The following is a 24,807-nucleotide window of genomic DNA, read 5'->3' as shown; positions in this document are numbered from 1 at the left end:
GACAGAGCGATAGCTTGTGGAGAAGGTGAGGCATTGGTTTAGGAGTGAAAGTGGTTCTGCAGTGTGAGTGTTCGCATTTGTGTGGCAAGGAGTAGAAGTTAGTGCAAAGAGTGGATGAGAAGCAAATGGTACTAGTGAAAGGAGGGTGTTTGAGTAGGAGTGTGGGGAGGAGAGTAACAGTGGGAGAAGGAGAGTAGTAGGGGGAGGGTGAAAGTAGTAGTGAGAGGGGGAGAGTAGCAGTAGGAGGAGGAGAGTAGTAGTGTCAAGAAAAGAGTAGTAGTGGGAGGAGGAGAGTAGTAGTGGGAGAAGTAGTAAAGTAGTGTGGGAGGAAAAGGGACATCAAAAGGTGGAGCCAAGAGGGAGGAGGAGTGAAACATTAGAGGGAAAACAGACTGGAGGGAGGAGTGTCAGAAGGGATAGTAAAAGGAAGGTGGTAAGCATGGGCATGAGTGTAAAGCACAAACCCAATTTCCAATTAGAAGGCTAACCCTTAGTGAGAGGACGGAAAGTTAGGAAGTCATTGAGAGAGTCCATGAGCCTACAATTAGTCCAAGACATACCTTAGACATTAGGGGTTATCATTCAGTAGTACGAAACAGGAGTTACAAATGCCTGGGTTAGGGAGGAAATTCCATGGGAGACAGGAAAGAGGGGGAATGGGCTTAGGGCCCACAACATTTTAATAAACACCCTTTATCTCCAAGACTAATAGTGTTTTTCTATGCCATCTGTGACACAATAGACATAGACATTGTTTTTACTGATACACATATAGTGTCTGTGACAAAGCCCCCTGCTTGACTCTGGTAACATATAGGGCCTCATTACGACCCAGGCGGATTTCGCGGTGCTAAATGCACCGCGAAGCATGGCGGAAAGCCGCCGATAGCGCCATGGGGGTTGGCGGATTTACCGCCCCATTCCGACCTTGGCGGGGCGGTAAATCCCCAATCCCCATTCTGCCCTTCCCCATTCCCATTTTTGCCCCATAGGGTATAATGGGAGTGGGGAAGGAGTTAATTACGCCACCGTAAAATACGGTGGCGTAATTAACAACGAGGTCCCGTAGCGCCATGGTTTTCTCCGCCTGGTAAAACCAGGCGGAAAAGGCCGCCATGGCGCTACGGGAACTCGTAGTATGGCGGAGAGGTACGCCATGCACTACGCTGGCGTAATACCCTCTCCGCCAGGGTCCTAATGAGGCCCATAGTGTGTTAGCCAAGGGGTCTGAGAGCCCTCAAGCTAATGGGTGATGGGTCTCAGAGTGGTATGGGGAAGATCCCCATGCTACCCCACTTTGTCCCCTCCTTTGGCAGGGGATCATCAACTGAAAGTACCTAGGAAAATTGTTGCCATAGAGGTATGCTTAAATTACATGAAGACAAATCCCATGGAATGCCATCCAACCTCCTGAGAACCGTTACACTGGCCGATACCATCCCTTCCAGCAAACAAAGCTTTGCGAGTTCACAAGAACATGTAGCGTACAACTCCTTTTTCTCTAGCACTGACAACAAGGACTCACTTAGAAAAGCAGAGGTACATGTAAAATGCCTGTGAGACTTGCACTGCCAACCTGTGCAGTGCTACGAGAAAGGTTTCACCCTCGAGTGGCTCCCTGCCCACAAACCCACTGAACAGTTCAAAATCATATTAATTCTCAACAGTACGAAGGTCTACACTCACTTTCTACAAATATTCCCCCAGGCAGGAATGGATGTCTGGGAAGGACAGATCAAAGTGAAGACCAGACATAAAAGGGCCAGTCCAGCCTCAAAAGCTCAACCTAAGCACAGCTGACATGAGTGCAGACAACCCATCACAAACCTTCTCTCATTTGCCTTCCCAGATGCAGACCCTCACAGAAAGCCTAGCCCAAGTAGCGGGGTTACAACACTATCAAATCCCTGACTCTTAGTCAGACAACGAGGGTGTTTGGGGGAAGTTACAATTAGTTGGAGATTTATAAAGAAGGCAGTTGGAGTTTAGAGAGGCAAGAAGACATGCAGTGGAGGAGGTTGTGACAAGAGGGGCGAAGGAGGTAGTAGATAAAGAACAGGAGTTGGCTACAGATCATTAGGAGGAGGTGGTTGAGGAAGCACAGGTCGTGGCTGAAAGACATCAGAAGGAGGGGTCTGGAAAAGAACAGGATGTGGTTGGAGAACATCAGAGAGGTAGCTGGAGGTTAAGATCAGGAGGTTGGAGGATGAGACCTGAACGCTAGCAAGGGAGAAGCCAACCAGCACAGGATGGAATAAGGAGGCATGCTTGGTCTATGGCGGGAGAAGAACCCCAAACTGAAGGAACTGAGCTCACGGCAAAGAAGGAACACGCATGCAGCGTGATGTCGGGTAGCAACAGTAGTATTGCACGTGTAGAGAAGTAGTGAGGAGGAGAAAGGTCAGGTACTTGATCTAAGAAATAAATAAGATTGTCTCAAATCAAGGTCAGAGAAGTGGGGAAGGCACTCCAACCTGGCAATCCCTGAGCATATACAGTTCATGAAGGCCAAGCCCAGCGGAAGTAACCTTGGTCATACCTTTGGTGATACAGAGTGTGAGCACCACATTAAACCAAAGGGGAGGAATGTTGCGAGAAGCAGGATGTGGAAAACAATATAAACTCAGGATTGAGTGTCCACAGCATGAACCTGGGACACAGACCAATTGATATGCTTAGTTTAGTTTCAAAAACCTGTTTTGTTAAATAAAACCCTGCTATGCTTCAGTGTCATACGCTGTCGTACATGGAGACTGCTGCCATGCTGGAGAGCGAGCCGCGGTCCCCGCGGCCATTGATATTCCCATCACATTTTCTTTCTAACGCGCATTACACGTCTAGTCTTTTGCACCACTATGGCCGCTGGGAGGTACTTTACACTCTCACTCCCAGCGGCCGATGCGTTGCAACCGTTCTGACTCGCTAGTCTCTCTGGTTAATGCGCTTGTGTTTTCCCTTTCTGCTTCGCACAAAGCTTTCCTGTCTCTTTGGGTCTCTGCCCATCCTTCCTTTCTCTCACGTTGTGCGTCGCCTGCCATTACTGCTTTTCTCTCTTTCCCCTTTTGTTCGTTCCCTCCATCTCCGCTTTGCCTTCTGCCTGACTCCTCGCTTCAGGTCCCAGCTGCGGCTGCGGCTTGCCATCCTTCCCTGCAGCGCTTCCACCTTGGAACCTGGGGCTTCTCCTTGTGGCTCTTTCTCTTGTTGTTTTCTTTTGAAGTGTGGACGGCTTCTGCGGTGGACCCACAAAGCCTTGAATACCTACTCCATTTCTGCACAGCACCTTATCAATTTGCCAACTTTGGAAGCTTACCTGAAATCATCAAGAGGTTTTTTTTAAGCTTTGCGCTTTTTTCCCCTCCTTCCCTTTTGCCTGTCCCCGGGATAGGAGCCACAGGTCTGCAGCTCACAGATAGTCACTGTGGCTTCTACCCCGAGGAATGCACTTGCTACAAAAGAAAGAGAAGGATTACCTTACCAGAAGACACCTAAGTGAAGACCCATCACCATCAAACAGCTCAGGTGAGGAGGAGAGTGGAGGGAGTGGGTTGGTGGATCTAAGGGAGCAAGATAGCCAAGACGCCAGTCAAGACAGTCAGTCTTTGGCAAGCCTCTTTTGTGGAGTACACTTGATTATATGACAGGCCTGAAACACAAAGATTTGCACTCGAGCATCTCATCTTGGATACTCCACGCATTTCCAGATTAGGCTTCAGTTGTAGTGTTTGTGCATTAGGTGTGAATCAGGTATAAGGTAATAGGTGCAAATCTGAGATGCTCATGGGCATCTCCTGATTTGCTCCAGTGGAAATCTTTGTGAATAAAGCCTTTATAGATCAATGTTCAAAAACAAATGTTGCACTTGGATGCAGTAGGAACCAATTATAATGTCTACTAGAATTTCCAGAATGGTAATTGCAATATCTTTCCCAAAATCGGGTTGCACTGTAACTCCAGAAAATTCGGGTGTGCATGTGCCCTGCTGCAGCATGCCTGAATGTTTGCTGAAATCAACTAATATTGTTCTGCAACATGAACTTCAGATGGTCTATTAAAAAATGACACACCACTATCCAGAAAAGAGGAAAGAAAAATGCAGCTCAAGATTCAGTGTTGTCACTTAAGTCAGGTGGCATAAATAGAGGTGTTCAGAAAACTTACCAAACATTATGTAATATTTAGAGTCACCATGCATTTCCTCTTGTTTCAGATCAGCTGGAAACAGTTTGATGTAGCCACCGCCACAGTCAATGTTCTGCTCATGTTTTACTGTAAACTGAATGACCAAAGTTTGGCCCTCATTAGTGAAAGGCTCAAATCTTGATGATATTGCGTAAAACTTAGCATCCTCAGTAGTCTGCAGACCTTAAAAGGAGAAAAACACAGATTCTGGTTTTTAATAATAAAAGGCAATCAAAGGAGAAATCGTGTAAAAATTGTTTTTCTATTAAACAATTAAATCAAGTAATAAAAAAGGCAATCATGCACAAAGTCAATTGATTTAATATTAACATATTTATTGAAACAACTTTGCAATTAACGTGATTGTCAGACTTTTCATCAGTAAGTAATGAAACCTTAAAGTCCTCTTTATGGCATGGTATGAAGGTGTTGATTGTAATCTAAAGTAGTCTTGTACAGTGCAACACTAGTCATTTTGTCTCCCCTTTGGCACTAAAGGATAAGCAAGTACATGGTATTTTGAATACATACAACTTAAATGCATCTTATTATGTGAAGGGGTCAGTCAGCGTACAAAGAAAGTACTGCATCTACACACTATGCTTCAGAGCGCTTAGATTATGGCTCTGATTTTATCCAAAATCATGTTAAAATCAATCAATGCATTACACATCATTGCTCTTCCATATCAGTCTTTACTTTTGCTACAGAGTTAATGTTCTGATCCCCCTTGGATACTACATTTACCACATATCCCCCTGAAGTACCAATGTTTTGCGCTGTATCGAGTGGAAACACATTTCTATACTCTGTGTGAGGGATCAAGAGTAAGATTCGAACATAGTAGCAAGTTTTGTATTGAATGAAGACTGTTATTATCAAAATAAAAAGAGAAGTTGGGGAAATCTTACCTGTCCCTAACCCTAAGAGGGGGTTCCCTGCCTCAACAAAACTAAGGAACGTCTGTGTCAGGATGTCTCTGTCCTGTGTCCAAAACCCTAAACTGACCCTCACACACTAAACTCAATATAGCATGAACTCAGGGTGTATCTTGGCTGTACACCTGCAGCTTCCTTCCAAAGTTCCAAATATAAAGTCTCAAAGGTGCAGGAAACAAAAATGAATATAGTTCCATTAGAGAAGAGGCCTTCCCTTCCCCTAGAGTCTTTCTGGTTATTCAACATGTCATTTCTCATATATTCTACAATTCCAAAGGATGGCTCTTCCCTTGAGTTTTCTCCTTTTACACAACACTTTACAGTTCTTTCTCTGGACCACTGATGCCTTTTTCAGAAAAGGGGTATGCTTCTTTACAATTCAAAAAGAGGGGTTTCTTCCCCTGTTTTCTCAGTTCTTCCCGGGGGTTTCTGCCCCGTCGATCTAATCCCTGGTTTACTCTCCTGCCACGGTTTTATTTTGCTACATGTGTGCAGGTCCCAGGCTCACTGTATGTCTGGTTTAAGCTCCTGCCAGGGCTTTTTGAGTCCTCTCAATATTCAAGTGCAAATCCCAGATTCGCACTCTTCATTAGCATTCACTGGTTTCTGTATACAGGAAATTATATTTTTCATATGTCGGGCCACCAACCCTTTTCCAACTGTGTTAAATGTCCCATATCCCTTGTGTGGGTTTTTGCTCTTTACTAAAGGCATCCGGCATCCACCCTGAAGCGCCCTAGTATCCGAATCTCCTTCTCTGGGCTTACTGGTATTCTCTGGCAGCTTTGGCGTCCCTTGCGTCTCAAGGTTTCCTCCGCTGTCCATCTGCTGCTTGGATAAGCATACTCTTCGGCTTTTTGGTTCCTGCCTGGCCTTCTCCTTCGCTCGGCAGCTCCTTCTGCTCAGTATGGCAGCATTGCAAACACTCTTCCACCTCACTTCCTTGGATGCCGTCCTTGCCAGCCTCTTCGCTGCAATCTAAAGCTTGCTTTCCTCCCTGTCCCAACCATCGTCGGGAGGGCTGGCTCCTCCGTTCTGTTCAGGTGTTCCATATTTTAATGTCCCGGCACCTGTTAACATCTTCCGATTACTAGAACGCATCGTTGGTTTGCCGCGTCTAGTGATCTTCATCACTCCATCCCTCTGCCTCATCTCAGTGTTATAAAAGAGGGGGCGTACCTAAGTCCGAGTACATGAAAGGGGGAGGTATGCACATAAAGTTGTTGATCAGTAAACAACAGAGATTCTTTATCCACCCTACAAAATACCATAAAAGAATGGGGAGGTGAAGCAGTGTGGTTAGTTCTTAATGAAGCAGGGGGATACCATGTTTGACCTAACGACTCTATCCCACTTCCATGAGGGTTGTCTCCTCTCATGTGGTCCTCCCTCAGATAGCCTCCCCCAGGGTCAGGATCAGGTAGCTTCTGCCTTTTCCTGGCCACATGAAGAGAGACCTTCACTGGGAAAGGATTGACAACATTGCTAGATTTGTCACATGTGTTACTCTCAAAGTGCGGAGAATTTCAGCAAGTATCATCCTATCGACTTAACATTTGGCTTTAAAGACTTGCTTTAGTGCTCAAGTACATGCTGTTTTTGATCTTTAGGCCATCATCATGGTTTCAGTGGATTTCTCACATAAAAATCTGCATACAGTGAATACCATTGCTGCATGTACTGTTTCGTAGAAATCTAGCTGATTTTGAGAATACTGATACATCAGTGGTTATCCAAGTACAGTAGGTGGACAATTGGAAAATTCAGCAGACGTTCATTTGAAAATACTGCTACTGCAGGTGGACTTCATACAAAATGCTGAGTTTTCTGAAAAAGACCAATATCACATGAAATTATAAGTGGAAGAGTTCTGGTGGACATTTTGAAAAACAGAATACATCCAGTGAGAAACCTGAAGGTGTCTCACCTGCTAATCCCCAGGGATCTGTCATCCAGGTGGCCACGACATGGCCATCGCTTTTGGATCCAGCTCCTGGGGATGGACCAGTGCAGGAGGATCACCTAGATGAGGAGTATTCAGGGAGTGGGACAACGGACGTCGAGACGTGGTATCCCCTTCCCTGTAACACCTTTTCCCCATCCTACCTAGTAGGATACTTAGGAACTCAAACACGTCCCTTTTCCAACAAGAAATCTTTTGCATGGACAGCTCATTGTGAGAGAAAATGGACTAACACCCGAGCCGTATACCTGACATGTCCCAATACAATGGTCAGGCAGATTTAGGCAATTACTGATCATTACACACACCTGACTTCCATCACACTTCCCCACATGGATAAAAGGCAGAGCACGAAAGCACACTCTGAGCAAGGCAGGGCACACGAGGAAGCAGCAGTTCCAAGATGGCAGTTTAATACAAGGAGAAAGACTGCAAGACCGAAGAGGGTTGCAAGGAGGGAAGTGCCCTTGATCTTTTCAGAGGAAGACCATTACTTTAATGTGCCTTCGAGAATAAGAAACATAAGACCCGGAATCAAAGCTAAAGAAACCTGCATTGTATGTCGGAGGTAACCCGGACAACCCTGCGTCGATCTCCATGGCGGGGAGGATCATTTGCTGCTGTGGTACTGTCCTTGGCTCCTATAACAAAGCAGCACCAGTAAAGTCAGCACAGCCGGAGAGTTGGGGAGACTGATACCACACCGGACTGTGCTGAAGCCGAGGTTCATTGCAGCAACATTGTATACAGAAAACTGAAGAGAACAGTGTGTGAAGCATATATGACAAGCGACGCAAATATAATTAAAACAGCAGATGAGTGACTGAACTTTGAAGCCAAGACAGATATCGTAAACAGAGTGGTCCGGTGCCACGTGGGTGCTCATTCGAAGGTCATTGTTAGGTATCCAACTGAAAGGTGGCAATTGTAAAAAGGAATTGTGAAATCGAAGTGGTCCTGCAACGGGTCAAGACAAACCCTGTGCACATTTGAAAGTCTTCGATAGTTGATTCTAACTGAAATTGGTCCGAACCCGGCTGAGGGGGAGACTAATTGTATTAAGAAGGGGATCTGAGCCCAGCTGAGGGGGATCCGGGGAGAACTGTGATTCACCCGAGAAAGAATATCCTATGAACATTGTGAAAGAGGATCTGAGCCCAGAAGTGAGGGATTGTTGTATTAAGGTGATCTGAGCCAGGCTCAGGAGGATCCGGGGTGAATAGTGAATCACCTGAATTGAGAACTTGTAAGAGGAAAAGAACGTATTGTTTGTTGTGTCGCATAAGGCCCTCTGCATGAAGAGACTTTGATAGGCAAAGAGACTTGGGCACAGAAGGCCCTGATGCTAATTATTGAACTGTCCTCGTGCTAAAGAAGCCAGAGATTGTGCTACGCTCGAGTGAACCACCTTGTTCCGTGCTGAAAACGAGGGGAAGGGAGGTGAATGGCCTCAACATCCTGACATATCATTTTTGTGAACACTTCTTTCTTTTTCATAAACATTACCCCCACACTATTTGTATTTAGAGGTAAGGATTGACAATAGGTTTTTAAGTATAGTCCCCTTTATTTTGACAAGACACCACTAGGACTGCGTTATTATTATTGAATGGTTGCAGCTTACTCCCATCTGTAGATTTAGGATTAGTTAGGAGTTTATCGTACCCTGATGAAGTTTAATAAACACCCTTGAACTGTAGTCACTTGTGTCTGTCTTACTGTTGGTACCATGCCTTCCTTACAATCCACTCCAGGGTTGCAGAGAGGGCTTGTGATAATCTTCAGGATCCTGTTGGCATTCAGTGGACCTGAGTGGGAAAGGAGAGACAAGAGGCGATGGAGAAGGAAGTGGAGGTGACAGAAGCTAGAGCAAGATCATGTTCAGTGACCCTGAGATAATTGTGCTTGTTGTAGAGGTTAATAACGAGGCAGCATCACTGTTTGCCCTCCATGAATCAAAATAATAAAAGGAAGCAGACCAACCTATTGGGGACGGGCCTACTTTGCAGGAGTCTCTACCACTGAGGACTGTAAAGAATGGTGGAATCGCCTGAAGCGCACAAGCGCACAAGGTGGGTGGCACAACTCCAAACAAAAAAAGGAAAGAATGGCAACAAGTGGAGGAAGCATTTCACCACTTGCCCTCAGACCATGGGCGGGCCCTGCCAGTCACCAACAAGTAAAAGGCCCTTGCAATTGCTTCACAGAAGGTTGGGGCAAGACTTTCCACAGCCAGCAGTGATTGCGTAAAATACTCCCATGAGCCAAACTCCCATTCGTACCATTAATAAAAAATCTGTTTAGTTGGAACAGAGGACCCACTCTTGCATTATGATACGTGTGCTTTGCGCTAGGTTTTCGTCAGTCTCGTGCACACAGATGGGAGACAGCGCTTAAAGACTGTTCCCTTCCCCCTCAGCTGTGCTTGAATTTCACATGCATCTCCACTCATACTGAACATTCACGAGGGTGGAGATGGCTGAATTTTATGGAATCCACGTGTATTTTCCAACTGCATAAACAAGGTGGATTTCATAGGAATCCATGTAAAGGCCGTCCGACATGCAAGTAAATGGCGGGCAGAATTAGAAATTGTTGATATGCATCTGTAAACCATGCATGGAGACCCCATATTACCCAGTTTTCTGTGCATGATTACAAGTATGCCTGTCAGCAATCAAACCAGCATGTAAAGGACTGCCTTACATGTAAGAGAAGGTGTAAGCAGTCCAATCTGGGCAATGTGCACACACATTAAAATGTGCAACACTATAGATATATGCCATCTGGACCCAGCAACCAGTCCTGACCAATACAACCCTAAGACAAGGCACCTACCACACCCAATCATGCACACATCATAACATGTCTTGCCATGCACATTCAGGCGGAAATTGGAAATCTGTGGCTTGGAGACTGTATGTAAAGGCAAAGTCCCAAAACCTGGAAGGTTTTGGGACTTTGCCTTTACATACAGTCTCCAAGCCAGGGCCGGTCTTTGCGTCAGGCAGCACAGGCGGCTGCCTGACGTCAGTCAGCCTCTAGGGGGCGCTGCACCAGCAGTCCACAGTGCTAGAATTCATGTGTAACATGTTAGTTTCCTAACATTATAAAAATGAATTTGCCTCTTCATTTTTATAATATTAGGAAACAAACGTGTTACACGTGTATTCTACCACTGGCACTGCTGCAGGCTGTGGCCTCGGCCCTCAGGCAGGGCAGTGCTAGAATACACGTGTAACACGTGCGTTTCCTAACATTATAAAAATGAATGTGCCTGTTCATTTTTATAATGTTGGGAAAAGAACGTGTTACACGTGTATTCTACCACTGGAATTGCTGCAGGCTGTGGCCTCGGCCAGGGCAGTTTCTAGTCCATTTGGTGCCCAGGGCGAAACACTTGGAATGCGCCCCCCGGACCACATCCCATGCGCTACTCCCACCGTACCCCATGCTCCACTCCCGCCGCACCCGCGCATCACTCCCGCCGCACCCCGCGCACCACTCCCAAACTACACCTTTAAGGAACTCCTACCGAAAGTCAAACAGTCTGTCACACAAGGAATTAATTGCCATCTGCAACGGTGGGCCACTTTTTCACTGGTGCCCAAGCAATTTTATGCCCCAGTCCCACTTACGCTGCAGATAATGAGGACTGGGCACACCAACCAAGAGACCATGAATATGCCACAGGATGCAGTATATACAACCAACTAAGAACACAAGATGCTGAAGGGGGTTTGGAGGCAACCTAAGCCAAAAGGGCAATGACAAGGAGACACCTGAACCCAATAAACAATCACTTTAACATTCTTTGAATCGGAATCAAGGGTTATGCTTTGATACAGTAAAGCCTTGACTGTTGTAAGGATACATGGACCAGGATTATTTATTTATTCATGCAATGTTTGTCGGATACCTGCATATTTATTTATTCATGCAATGTGTGTCGGATACAGGTATCCGAGAAACATTGCATGAATGCATAAATTATCCATCTCCATGTACCCGACAAACATTGCATAAATAAATAAATAAACCGGTTCGTAGCTTAAAGAATATTTACTCAGCAACACTGGTCAAAACTATTATCCGCATAGTGAAGTAACTCATCACCAGTGCCATGGAAGTGGTTTAAAGTGTAATTGATATATAGTTTGGAAAAGAAGCAGCATGAAAGAAATAGCGCTGCTTTAAACTATTATTTTGGCCATTTTCTGGGCTTGCAGGGATGCACTATGGGCCCAAACGGGTCAGGGCCCACGGTGCGTCCCTGCAAGGCACGCACACTCCCCACAGCCCACTGCACATCCCCTCCCATCCCAATGCCAGCACGAAACCATTTAGTGACTAATGGGACACAATTAGCAGTTTCCTGACGGCATTGTGATGGAAGGGGCTGGTTTTAGCTGCAGGGGGACCTAAAGTGTTTTTATTGGTGTGCTTATGCCCTCACCCCAAGTGGCGCAAAAGTGGTCAGAGGGAGTCTCTGACTTCTGTAATGTCACGTAGTACTTTTGTACTACGTGACATTACAGTCGGAAGGGGCAGCGCCAGCACCTGACCTGAGGCACTTTTCCCACGTCAATGCGCTGCCCCACAAACTGGGGAATTCTATCGCCTCCAGAGGCTCCAGGGACCGGGGCTATTGCAGCCTGGGCAGTTGCCCGCCTCGTTCGGGCCAAGATACAGGCCTGGTCTCGGCCCTCAGGCAGCGCAGGGCAATTGGCAAATAAATTAGCAACATTTGTTGCTTTATTACCTTCCCCCAGCCTCGGGTGGCGCCGGCGCTGCTGGCACCAGCCAGGCCCATGGGCGCATGTGCGGTGCACCCTCCTCCAGGCTATGGGCACACACTGACACTGAAGTGTGGATCGATTGGGGCTGGCTGGTGTTGTCGGCCCTGGCCATTACAGAAAAGAGGAGCGAGTGGGTCACTAAATCATGAAGTTGTTCCCATCACAAGCACACACTGCCAAGCAGTAGCAGAATCAGCAAATACAAACAGTTTCTGCATCCTGCCCTCACTGATTGGCCTTGTTTCAGGAAACCCGGCAGTAACTACAGCCTTTGGAGGCAAGCACACTTCTTTCCTCCTGCTCCCGTCCTCACAGTTGAGGCCTATTGCGGCATAGGCGTTTTATTTATTTTAAAATGGTATTGCAGAGATGACTGGGCCATCCAAGAACAGCCTCTGGAGGCCACAAAGCTAGACACTTTTGTCAAGGCTCAAGTAGTCATGAAAAGGGAAGCGAGCACTGGTGGTCGACTCTCCTCAGGAGATCAAAAGGCCAGTTCTCGGAAGACCTGGGAAGAGTGTCACCATCAGCAGATCTTAGACAGTTGCACGTTCCAGCGGGGTTGGATTGGTCGGTCCGTTTGCCGGGCCAAAATCACTTCGAGGGCAAGGCCCTGGGGGCCGGTACCACGCTTGGGCCAGTTTGGCAGTTACTACGCCCCCCCCTAGTTCCCGCTCCCAAGCATATTGTTTGTCGTTCCCTCTTTCCTGGGCATGCACTGCTGACTTTATTTTAGTGCAAGAGTTTCATACATTTCACTGTTCGCTCAGACTTGTCTTATACTCTTCTTTGTCGTTGCGCTTCTTTTGTTTGGAATAGCAATCACGCTAGTCTAACGAGATAAACAAACACCTACATGAACGCGCCTTGTGAATGATGGTGTGAAGGATGGATGCAGGCGCTGGACCATAAGCTGAGCGAAGTCTGCACAGCAGCTGGCTTGGGAAAGCGACTCAGCAACTACAGTAGAAACCGTCTCCGTGGACGGTTGGCCCGCCTTCCGTATAATGCAAATACCCAGACTTGTAGGATGCATGCTTCCATTTCTTTGTTCCATTGGGGGCGACATGCTGTAGCATCAATTCATGGCCTTTAAAATACCCTGCACGGGGCAGCTTCCGATCTCCTTTAACAGAAACGCTGGGATATGGCCATGACTAGCTAACGCCACATTAATCAAAGCCAGGTCTCTAAAAAATGGTTCAAGTGTTGAGGAATCACCTGCTCACACTTTCTGTCGTGTGACCAACCAGTGCGCAAAAGATGTTTCAGAGTGTGGGGCTCTTGATGCCACCCATTTCTGCATTTGATACACCAGCAGCTAAACACACCCTGGGGAGGCAGCTCCTTCTGCATAGTCCATTTCTCTCCCAAGCTTGGGACAATGTTCCTTACCATAATGGAGAATGTGAAAAAGCGCAGGGCTGCAAGGCTGGGGGGTGAGGGTGGAGGGCAAAACACACTATGCTTGGGGTACACTGAAGATGCTTCCCCTGATACCCACAATACTCCAAGTCCCTTGAAATGAAATTCGTCTATACACTGCACAATGTGCAAGGCCCGCTGTTATTCAAGCAGCACGCGACTAGTAATTTGCAAAAAGTAAACTTAACAAGTCCCAAGAAAAGGTCATCTTCCACCCTTTAAGAATTTGATTGTTTTTGTTTTTATGTTGGGATGGTAGACATTGTTTTTCTTTGCGATCTTACAGTTTCATGGTGCTGTCGGGAGCTAACATGAGTGATCACGAAGGAAACATTTAAGAATTTGGAGAGTTCACAAGCATGAACGAAACAAACCCCAATACTCGAACTGCCATTTCTCTTCCGCAGTAATGCACTGGAGTATGTTTCAATGCAAAGTCCACATTGTAATGTCATAATTTTAGAACGCCACCTCTCCAACATTAACATTGGGAGCTATGTTAAATTGTATATGCATGTTAACTCTGCATATGTTTCAAGTAGACTTTACCACTCACATGGAGTAGTGATATTGTTTACGTGTATCCCTCCTAAATATATTTAACTTCCCGTGAAATATTTGATGCAATAAATATTGCATAAATGAATGTATTTTAATGCTGAGATAGACGGGCTTGTACAGCTATCGGTAGGTATGTTGCTGGTGCTTGTTCTTGTTCTTAGAGGTTTGATTAACACTGTTCGAGACCAGTTCATCACCTTTTAAGAGTGGCTAAATGTTTGAAGACATACGAATGACATTAGTATAGATCTGAAATTGTCGATTCTCTGACCCGAGTCACAGCAGCAAACTGGTCATTGTTACTAAAAATGAAGAGCAAAAGCAGACTAACATAACCAGGCCTGTTCGGGTTTGACCCTCTTATTGCCGTTTTCTGAGGTTCATGAAATTCAGCAGATGCCATTATTGACAATTTTGTTAACTCATAGTCCCCACTCCCGCTGCTCAGCCCATGACATATGCATGAGATCACAGGTCGGGGGATGGAGGAGGCCGCCAACGATGCTTCCCGCCTGTGGTGCAATCTGTTGTAAGACCGGCCCTGGTGTGACCCACTGTATCGCATACAGCTGAAAGTTCTAAAAAAACATGAAACAATGAGTACTTAGCGGGGTGAGCAAGCAGAAGATAATTAGCTACATGAAGAAGAGCAAATTCAGTAGAATGAAAAGGTTAAAATACTAAATGAACAATAGGCCTAAAACAGCATCAAGAAAGGATGAAAGTTGAGCATTTGTTACTCAAGCTAGAATTTCAGAAAGAAATGGCAGCAAAAATACAGGATGAGAATTAGAAGCAATGTAAGAACCAAGAGAAGGTTTCATTCACATGGGAGTAATACTACCATGTTTAGAAACAAAGGGAAGGAAATCAGCTGAAGGATTACAAAAAATAATTAGATATGGAACTAAAAACAGATAGGTGATATAAGTACAGATAGAAGGGAATCAGAAGGAACAGCAGAGAGATGGGAACGCTTTAGGAATGTCCTCTGGGCTCAGGTTCTCTGTGAGCCCTCTTGGTTTAAGTCACAAGTTCCAACGTCTGACTTTAGGTTCAGCACCAGATCTTTCAGCTTCAGCTTTTCCATCTTTTTGAGTTTGAATTCAGTGCACATTCTCTGGCCACAGGGTCACAACTAACCTTCTCCCTGGCTCTCGGTGGCACAGAGACTTCCCTACACATGTATGGTACATGGCTCCCGGCTAGCCTATAAATATCCTTCGGTTCTATGTTCATTATTCGCCTGTTTTTATTTTGCGACACTTTTTGGCAAAATAATTTGGGCAAAAAAATCATTGCATTTTTTCTTTTTTAATTTTATTTACCATATCCTTCATGCTCTTCTTTGGGTTCCCACACCAAGTGTCACTTGTGATTCATGCTGAGCTTGCCAACCCCTCCAGATTCTGGACTATGGCTAGCCTGTTTCTTCCTGCGTACTAATCTTCTGCCGTGCTTGGATCAACTAGTCTTCAGACAGATGTCCAGAAAGCTTTTAACTAGAATATCCTGGACATGCTGGCTGCACCCCAGCTCTGGCCTTACACAGGCTGAAAGGGCTGCTGAGAGGTAAAAGGCCAGCTTTATGTCTTCAACTGAACGCGAGGGATCTAGTGCTGTCGTAAACCGGCAAAGAGCCTGCTTTTCTATGAGGCTTGGGATCCATATCCACTGCCTTCAGGAGATGAAGATAGGAAGAAACAGTGTAAAGCTTAAATTTAGATGGCACAGACAAGAGTGTTGAGATTCTTACTCAACAAAAGACTTGATGTAATGTATCGACCTTGGAAGGTTTGGAACCGATGGAAGTACACCTAACATGGATGCTGGAAGCTTCGTGTTGCGGTCTATGCATCATCTAAGATGGCCGCCAGCACGTATTTATGCACAACGCACCAGTGCTGCGATGCGTTGTATCAAAGTACTTTCGTATCTTACCAGCACTGTGTTTCTGTATCTCTCGCTACCTATTATTGCTTCCTGTTGTTTATTCTACTCTCTTCTTCCACTATCTTACACCGAGGTTTACGTACTATTTTTTGGTAGTTTACCTTTTTTCGGTTGATCCCTGATAATCGTACTTGAGGTTAGTTCTTTAACTCCTCAGTCTCTGTATCTATCCTTCCTTCTACTTATCTTGTTTACTTTCTCCTTGCCAACCCTTCTTTGATTCGCCGTCTTGGCGTTCTCCTACCTTTCGGCCATTTTCCTGTGCTCCTGGAGTGTCTCAGTTCCTTCGGCACCACCGGCTACTATAAACTGCCTTTTGGCCACGAATTCTCAGTTCTCTCGATCATACCACACCGAAGAAAGGACTGGACTCGCTTCTACTCTTCAACCAACCTGAAGAAGACCATTCACACAGGGTTTTTTCAGCTTACGGCTTTTTCCCTGGAACAGTGGGTTGGCTCCTGGGAGGCTTCTGGGATTTGGTTCCTATCCGGTCACAGTGGCCGCCGGGGAATCACGTCCGTATTTGCATCAAAGAAGGAGTAAAGAAATCAGAAAGACACGAAGGATAAAGAAGACGGAACTCCGAGAAGATTCCGCCGGTGATTCAGGTGAGGAGGAGTTGGAAAAGAGGGAAACCAGGGTTGCAAGTTTTGACACTTGAATTTAAATCAGCTGAAATTATGTATGATGAGGAAGCTATATGTGTTGTGATCACTAGGAAACCATAAAGTCAAGATGTGCTGGGCACTGTGTTGTTCTGTGGAGGCCCATTTTCCCATATGTTTTGGGAGTACCTCATCATCCAACGATATTTGCTAACTGTTCTTAATACATTGAAAGATGTTATGGCGTACTGTGGTGAGTTGAAGAAACGCTCCTTCATTTCATACGAGGGGGTTGAGCCAAAGGAGAGTGGGTTGGTCAGGCCACTATTCAACGTGCCTACCAGAAGGTCAAAAGAGTGGGATTCCATTCCCTGTGCTCACCCTTCCCTCAGAGAAGCAGCATTTCATTACATAAAAAGGATTCAGCTTTTCCTGGAATGGAATCTGGACTACATGTTCCAGTCATTTTAGTTGGGAATCACGGCCCTTGTAACTGTTTCCAAAATCATAATGATAGATGAATACTAAAACCCCAAATTTGGGCTGAGAAGCGGTATGAATCTCCAGTCTTACAGAATGAAGGAGGAGCAATCCGCCGATGTTTTTGGCTCTAATGTGAGAGCTAAAAAGCTTCTGGTTAGCTGAAACCGATAGCTCAGCACCCTGCAAGGATGATGAGCGCCATGAATACTCCAGCAGCATGTCTGCTTACACTTACAAATCCAAAATGACATTGAGAGCCCGCTTTTAGTTTAAAGGTTCTGTGCCTACCATTACCCAATTCAAGACGTCATTTAAGATCAGCCAATGTGCAAATAAAAACAATAATACAGTTAAAGTTTAAACAAAATCTGATAGGAAAGACTACCAATCAGGACATGTAAAACAAGTCAAGAAATGGATGTACAACATATAAAACAAATCATGCAATTCGGAGGCCACCAAGGGACGCGCTGATGAACACAGCCTTGGCGTAACTCTCCTGCGTTCAGAATCCTAAAGTGGAACGAGCCCCTACTTTCGGCCCCCCCCCATGGGTCATGGACTGAACTGAAGGTGCCGGAAGGTTTGAGGCACCCACAGAAGAAGAAACGGACCAAATCGGCCCATGGCAACTGTAACAACCGAAGAAGATCCCCAGCGAATTCGAAAGTGATCAGGCCCGTGAGCATGGCGCAGCAAGGAGGGACACTCCCGACAGCGAACACAGGTGCACAGGAGAATAGCCTGCAGTGAATGCCGGCGCCCAGGACACAAAAGGAGGCGACCCGGGGACAGAGGGGAGATAGGTCCGCTCCCTGCCCCCTCCACATAGCAACAAAAACAACCGTTCGGCAACCAGAGAATGCCTGCGCCCCCCCCTTCGGAGTTGAGGGAGTGTGGCCGTGGGGAACGAGTGATCGGTTCCCAAGCAAGGGCTGTGGGAACATCACCTTCGAGGAAGCGCACCTTGGGGAGCTGCGCCAGTGCCTGGATTGGAAAACCTATGAGAAGGCAGCACATCCCGGCGCAGTCCGGTCCAGCCCGTGAGGAGGCAAGCTGCAAGCCCCGGAGATCTGTGGGCAGCAAGGAATGCAATGGGAGTTCTGAGAGCAGTTAAGGAGTCACAGGGTGGTCAGCTGGAGCAATGCATGGGCAGCGTCCAGCAGACGACTTACCTTGGGGCTTACAAGGAAGGAAGAAATGCCAGCAGCAAACAACACACGGCGGAGGAGACGAGAAGCATCACTGGGGTATACTGTAGTGAGGAGAGCCTGGTAGCCCATGGTAGATCTGCAGACAACCAAGCAAAACAGGTACCATTCAAGAAGTTACTTGAGTGGCTATGGGACACTTACCAACATCCAGATAGATTGAGCGCCAGAGAGGCTCATGGATAATAAGATACACTAACATGGACATCTGCCAGTAGCTTCAGTGCACCAGGAAGATCTGCACAGAGGACGAGCAGTATGTGAAGACAGGGAGGGGGCGTGGGCCCGGACAAAAGCCCAGACAAAGGGACACCACAGCCCGATTGGGCCAGGGGGCACAGGACCACACAGAAGCCCATGGAAAAGGGGTCCCATAGAATAAAATAGTGAACAGGCCAGGCTGGAGCCTGAGTTGAGTGGCTCTGGAACTTCGTGAAGGAGTAGAGGGACAGCTTGATGCAGAAGGTGGATCCCTGAGCTTGAGAACGAAAGGAGCCATAGGAAATAAGGGCAGGGAGGGACCCCAGCCCACATAAGGGGGCCCCTAACCCTGGCCTGCTGACCCTCGCCTGCACCCCTCGGGGAGTGAAGGAGACAGTGGATAGACTTGGAGGACAATCCAGTTTTCGGCCGGGGAGAGGCACTGAATCTGTGTTGAATTCTGTGCTTAATGGCCTGGTGCGCTTGGTGGACCAGTGTGGTGTAGGAGCCATCTTGTTATTAGATCTGTTGGCGGCTTTCAACACGGTCGACCACTCCAACCTGGTCTCCCGTCTGTCTGCCGCTGGTCTATCCGGCCAAGTTCTTGACTGGTTCTCGGCCTTTCTTACAGACCGCTCGCAATCTGTCTCTCAACCTCCCTTCCCCTCTGCTCCTATCTCACTTGATTGTGGAGTTCCTCAAGGATCGGCGTTATCTCCCATCCTGTTTAATATTCATATTAGACTCCTTCTGCTTCTTCTTCAATCACATGGGTTCCGCTATTATTCCTATGCGGATGACACCCAGATTCTTGTCCGTTTGGACCTAACTCAGTCTGAGACAGCCACTCGACTGAGGAAATGTCTTGAGGAACTAGGGGATGGATGACATTTAACTGGTTAAAGCTTAATGCTAGCAAAACTGAGGTTTTGGTTGTAGGTACCACTTTTCCCCATTTGTTTTGTACTGCTGACTTCTGGCCTTCCTCTCTTGGCCCTCTCCCCATGCCCGTTTTGTCGGCCAGAAACTTGGGGGTTAAACTCACTGTCTCCCTGGCCATGGAGGAGCAGGTGGCGGTCATCCGCAAGACTGGCCATTTTAAACTCTGGGTCTTGCGGAAGGTTCTCCTTTTATTCCTGCAGTCTGTCAAGCCCCGGTGGTTGCCGCCCTAGTATTGAGTGTATTGGACTACTGTAACTCGGTTTACTTGGGGCAGCCTCTTTATCTGGTTAAGCGGTTCCAACTTCTCCAAAACACAGTGGCTAGATCCGTCTTCCGCCCTCCGTTTGGAACACATTTGTCCCCTCTGTTGAGGCAATTGCATTGGCTCCCCGTTGCGGCTCGGATTATGTTCAAGTCCATGTGTATTGTCCATCTGGATTTTTACGGTATTGGAGCATAGTATTTGCAAGCCAAATTTGTGCACTGCTCTCCTACACGTGCTCTCCGCTCCCAGTCAGCCCTCCTGATAGCCGTTCCTCGGTTTAGGCTGGCCCATTCAGGGGGACGGGCCTTCTCTGTTGTGGCTGCAAAGGCCTGGAACGACCTTCCCTTTGTTCTGCGGAGTACAGCTGATCACTTTGTCTTTCGGCGGAAACAAAAAACTATATTATTCTAATTGTGTATTTAGATTGAAACCTCCTTTATGCCTCCAGCGCCATGATGCCTTCTGGCGTACGTGCGCTTTAACAAGTTCCCATAACATAACCCTGTAAGAAAGACACAGGAGGGGCACCAACCCTCCTCGTAAAGAGAGTGCCCTAAAGTAGACTACCGCAGCAGTTACTCTATCGGGGCAAGGAGCGTGGGCAGCTTGAGGAGTCTTTGAAACCCCGGCAACAGGGGGAGCAGAAGACATCCAGGGGGGAGAGAGGAGAGGTTTGGAGGGGGTGTAGGCAGCAAAGTAGCAGGCCCAAGGAGGACCTAGACAAGAAACGATGGAGATCTGCCCCACACCCACTGCCCTGTGGGCCCACAGTAGACCCATGGGAGCTGAGGTGAGGGCTCCCAGGACAACTACCGGGGGCGTGTGGCCACCTCTGGGAAAATCCACATCTCCTAACACCACAAACCCAGACAGTGGGTGCCAAGACACCTGAAGGACCTCGCACCTTAAAGAGGAGTAGGAGAATGACGATCCCATCTTGCCACCCCCCGCATCCCCAGAAGCACCTAAGTAAATTGGACTGCGGGACGGAAAATAAAGGCGGGGACGGCAGCAGAGGGTAGGCCCCTGGAAGAGATGCACAGGTAGCTCCACTACAACGCAGGTCAACCAGCAAGGAAACTGGGGACGAGGCAGCACCCAACGTAATAAACTAGAGCCTCGACCCGCACATGGACTAGAGGGAAAAGTTGGGACACTTTGAATATCGGAACGCAGTCTCTGGGAGGGAAACATACAACTCCAACATTTCCACCAAGAAAGATATCGCCTCCCTCCTTGAGGAGATCTGAGGAATGAGGGCAGACATCGGTGGAAAAGTAGACAGAATAAATGTCAGAATTGATAGTATGGATGAGAGGCTACAGGCGGTGGAGAATAACCAGTCCTCCCTCGAGACACTGGAAACACAGATGGACATGAGGCTGGCGGAACTGGAGAGCAGGGAAGGCGAGGTAGCCCTAAAGATGGATGACTTGGAAAACCGGGAGAGAGGAATAATTTGACATTTTTTGGAATCCCAGAAAAGGAAGGCAAAAAACGGAATGCGACCTGAGGAACACCATCCACGGGGTGGTGAATGCACTGTTTGGAGATGAGAACATGGATTAACCCTAATTTGAGAAGGTCCACAGGGCGGGAGCGATCGGGAGGGGCCGACACTCTGTACTCGCACACTTCCATAACTATCCGGATAGACAAACAGTCCTGGAGAAGGCAAGGGGGCTGGGCTCTGTGTCCCTGGGAAACGTGAAGGTGGCGATCTATCAAGACCTGTCAGCACTTACACTGATGATGAGGCCCCTATGCTCCCCCTTGACGAAGTGGCTCAATGAGAAGGGGGTGAGGTACCGTTGGGGCTGCCCCTTCTCCATCTCCTTTGAGATGATCAAGGGGGTAGAGGGGGGGGGTATGGATAGTGTTTCAATGATTATGATGGGGGAAGACATATTGAAGAAGTGTATGTAGGTTGTAGAGAAAGCAGAGTGGGGGCACGAAATGGAGAGCTTGGTTGAGCCGGTCTGTGAGTGGGGAGGACCACTGGTGATTCAATCTTGTCAGGGGAGATGGTTCCAGGTGGGGTTGGATGCCTAAGAGTGTGAGGGGGGAAAGGGGGCATGGGAGGGGGAAGAGTGGTTTATGTTCAAGATGTTAAACTTCATAATTCAATGGTGTGGTGTTGAGACCCAGTTCAAAGGGTCCTGAACGTGGACTTGTCTCAGGAGAGAGGGGAATAGAGGGTTCCGCTGGGAAAAAGGAGATGTCTGGCCAGGGTTATATGCAGATAGGCTCCCTAAAGGTCTGGGGCCTTAACTCACCCTCCAAAAATCGATGGTGTTATGTGAGTTCAAGAGGTCCAAACCTGATTGGATGTGTCTACAATGAAACGCTTTGGAAGAAGGGATGGGAACCCAGACTACGCTCCCAGGAGGTGGGGGAAGCGATTATGGCCTCCGATGTAAAAAAGAGGTGGGGGTAGTTGTCTTGGTCTGGACCAGGTTGAGCTTCATGATGGATGCGGTCTTGGCCTACTTCAACGGGAGGTATGTGTTTGCAAAGGGTCATTTGCAGAGGGTTAGATTCATGATTGGTTCAATATATGCCCCGAATGTGCAGCAATGCGAGTTCTGGGAAAAAGACTGAGATAAATTAATTTTTGTATTATTTGATTCGGCTGATAAATCAACCTTTCAATACAATTACATAGTTTACAATTATTATTACAATTAAGAAAATAGAAATAACATTTTTAAAATTCAATTCTTCAAATAAATCAATTAAACATTAAATTAATTCAATTCGCTGAAGGTCAACTGGTGGTGGGTGGGGACTTCAACATGGTGTTGGACCCTCAGAGGGATCGTAAGAGGATGGAGGGAGAATGAATGTGTAAAACCAATCCAAGTGAATGTGAGCATTTTAATGGGGTTAGCGAGATACTAGGTTTGTGTGACTCCCTCCGCCCGGTGCCAGAAGGGCATATGCCATACACTTTCTTCTCAGCAGCCCACGATTCCTTCTCGTGAATAGATTTGATCCTGGTGGACAAGAACCTGAGAGACCAGGTATTACAATCTCCAGTAGCACGGATTCCGCGGTCGGATTATGATATGGTAGCAATCTTAGTCAATACGGGGGAACGGAAAAATCCCTGGGAGAATTGGAGATGCAATGACTTCCTGCTAAAGTACAAAGTGGTGCAACAGGAATTGATTCGGGGGATCAAGGAATACTTCCTATTCAACGATATGGGAGAGGTGGGAATCCAATGTGTCTGGGACAGTTTCAAGGCAACTAATCGCATCTAGTGAAAGGGAACAAGCCTATCATTCAACCTCCTTGTGATCAAATGATAACACAGGAAGCACAACTCATGGTTACTGTACTCACCTTTATTGGACTCTAGTTTAATCCTGTGGTGTCACAGAGAGGCATGTTAGTTACTGACTCCTAGGTATAATCCTAGTAGTACATTGTTCCTAGGTGTACAGACAACAAGCAAACAGTAACAATTCACAACACATTAGCAGACCCGAGCTGCATTAACTATATATCTAGGGATCCCAAGGCTGGCAACTCATACAAGGCTGTCACACTTGCAAGATGTAAATGATACAAGGCCTAGTAAGATCGTTTGTCTTGTCCCCCGCCCCTTGTCTTGCCACGCCTAGAAACACTTGTGTACAGGCACGTTATAAATGACTTATCATATCATACATGGTGCAAAAACCTCTTGGTGAATAACAGAGGAGTCTAGGGATTCAAAAATGTCAATCATTTTTTAATCCGTTCTTTACACAGTGCTGCTGGAAAGGGATGGGTTTTGACCTTTCCTGCGCCAGGATGCCTCTTGAGGGTGGCAGAAAGGGAAAGTGTGATTGTGGTGTTACGTGTGACTGTCCCCTGCCCTATGAGGAGCACAAAGTGGGGTGACCAGGGAACCCTCCCCATACCACCCCTGGTCCCAACATTTGTGAGGTATCTCGCCCACTTGGTTGCCACAGTTGAAGTCCACATAATCAGTCAGTGGTCTTTTTCAGAGTACATTTACAACTCTCCCACCCATATATATATAGTTGCAGCACAAAATATCAAAATCATTATCCTGTTATGGTTCCTATAGCAACCATAACTTGGCCACCATCATGCACTATTGATGACATCACAAGTTGCCCTCCCTGCCATAGAAAATCGACCTTCGCCAAGTCTGGAATTAAATGAAATATAAATCACTAATAAATAAATGGCTTCTGCCCATGCCCAGCAGATACGTTGCCCAAGGCATGGCCTTTGGCCATGTTCCTTGCACCTGCAAGTTTCCCAAGGATCTTGGCTGGTGATGAAAATTTGCAAGCCCCAGTGACAAACATTTGAACATTTTTCACAATTTCCCAACCAATCAGAATGGCTCTTTAAATTAGCCGTTCAGATTGGGCTTTACTGAAATTTGTGGAGCCCTACTATTCCTGCAGGTTTGGTGCAAACCCCTGCAGCGGGTTATGCTGTAGTTGCGAGAAACATTGCCCATGCAAGACTGCAATGGAAACATGTGATTAAGGACCATCCTTATAACACTGCCCATCCCCAACAAAGCAACCTCACTAAACGGCTAAGCTGGATATATATTTTTCGGGAGGTTTCTTGCAGGCTCACTCAACGTGCATAAGTTATAAGCAACTGAAAAAGTGTTCTTACAAAAAGGGGTTTCATCTTAACCATAATTACAGGTACCTTTTGCTCCTTCACGTTTTTTTACATCTCACATCTCTTTTCTTGTTTGTCCATCCCATTTTCAACTTAATACCATTTGCTACATTTCGTTCTCTCATCTGCTACTAAGTCCCTGGTTCTAACACTGATATTTTCTTATCATGACTACAGTGTCTCACTTCTCCTTGGCCTTCCTTCCTACACTCACTCTCTCCACTTAATTCTATCTTTTAGCTCAGTTATCTGTCTTCTAGTCCTGCTCCCTCTCCGATCCCCTTTATCTTCCACCCTAAATTCTCTTAGCTGGTTCTTTCGCTGTCCATCTTCAGGTTTCCTACCTCTGTATTGTCGTCAAACGTGCCCATGGTTTAGCTCCATATTCTCTCCCCACCACCTTTAATTATCATCTCTCTTCCTATTAGCTCGTTCATACCCTCCTTGTGCCCAGTCCCGCTTTTGCTCATTTTCCTGTCCTTCCAAAATCTGGAATGCTCTTCCCTATGCTCTCCACTCTGCATCCAGTCTTGTTTCTGTCCCAGCTCTCAAAACTCACCTTTTTGCTATATCTAATCAATGGCAATGTCATGCTGTTTGCTCTTGTATTCAGTGTT

At 46.7% G+C, this 24,807-nt stretch overlaps 1 protein-coding gene across 1 annotated transcript in view; it reads right to left on the bottom strand.

Moving 5' to 3' along the window:
• LOC138547460 (calreticulin-like) overlaps window positions 1–24,807 on the bottom strand; it is a 281,960-nt gene that overhangs the window by 187,018 nt on the left and 70,135 nt on the right. Inside the window, exon 3 of the mRNA XM_069642212.1 lies at window positions 4,159–4,362. Coding sequence (XP_069498313.1) covers window positions 4,159–4,362 — 204 coding nt within the window. The remainder of the gene's footprint in view (window positions 1–4,158; window positions 4,363–24,807) is intronic.

Source organism: Ambystoma mexicanum, chromosome 1q, assembly GCF_040938575.1.
Source record: "Ambystoma mexicanum isolate Mex_15411 chromosome 1q, UKY_AmexF1_1, whole genome shotgun sequence".
Classification (NCBI taxonomy): Eukaryota; Metazoa; Chordata; class Amphibia; order Caudata; family Ambystomatidae; genus Ambystoma; species Ambystoma mexicanum.
This window is presented reverse-complemented; position numbering and strand designations above follow the sequence as displayed.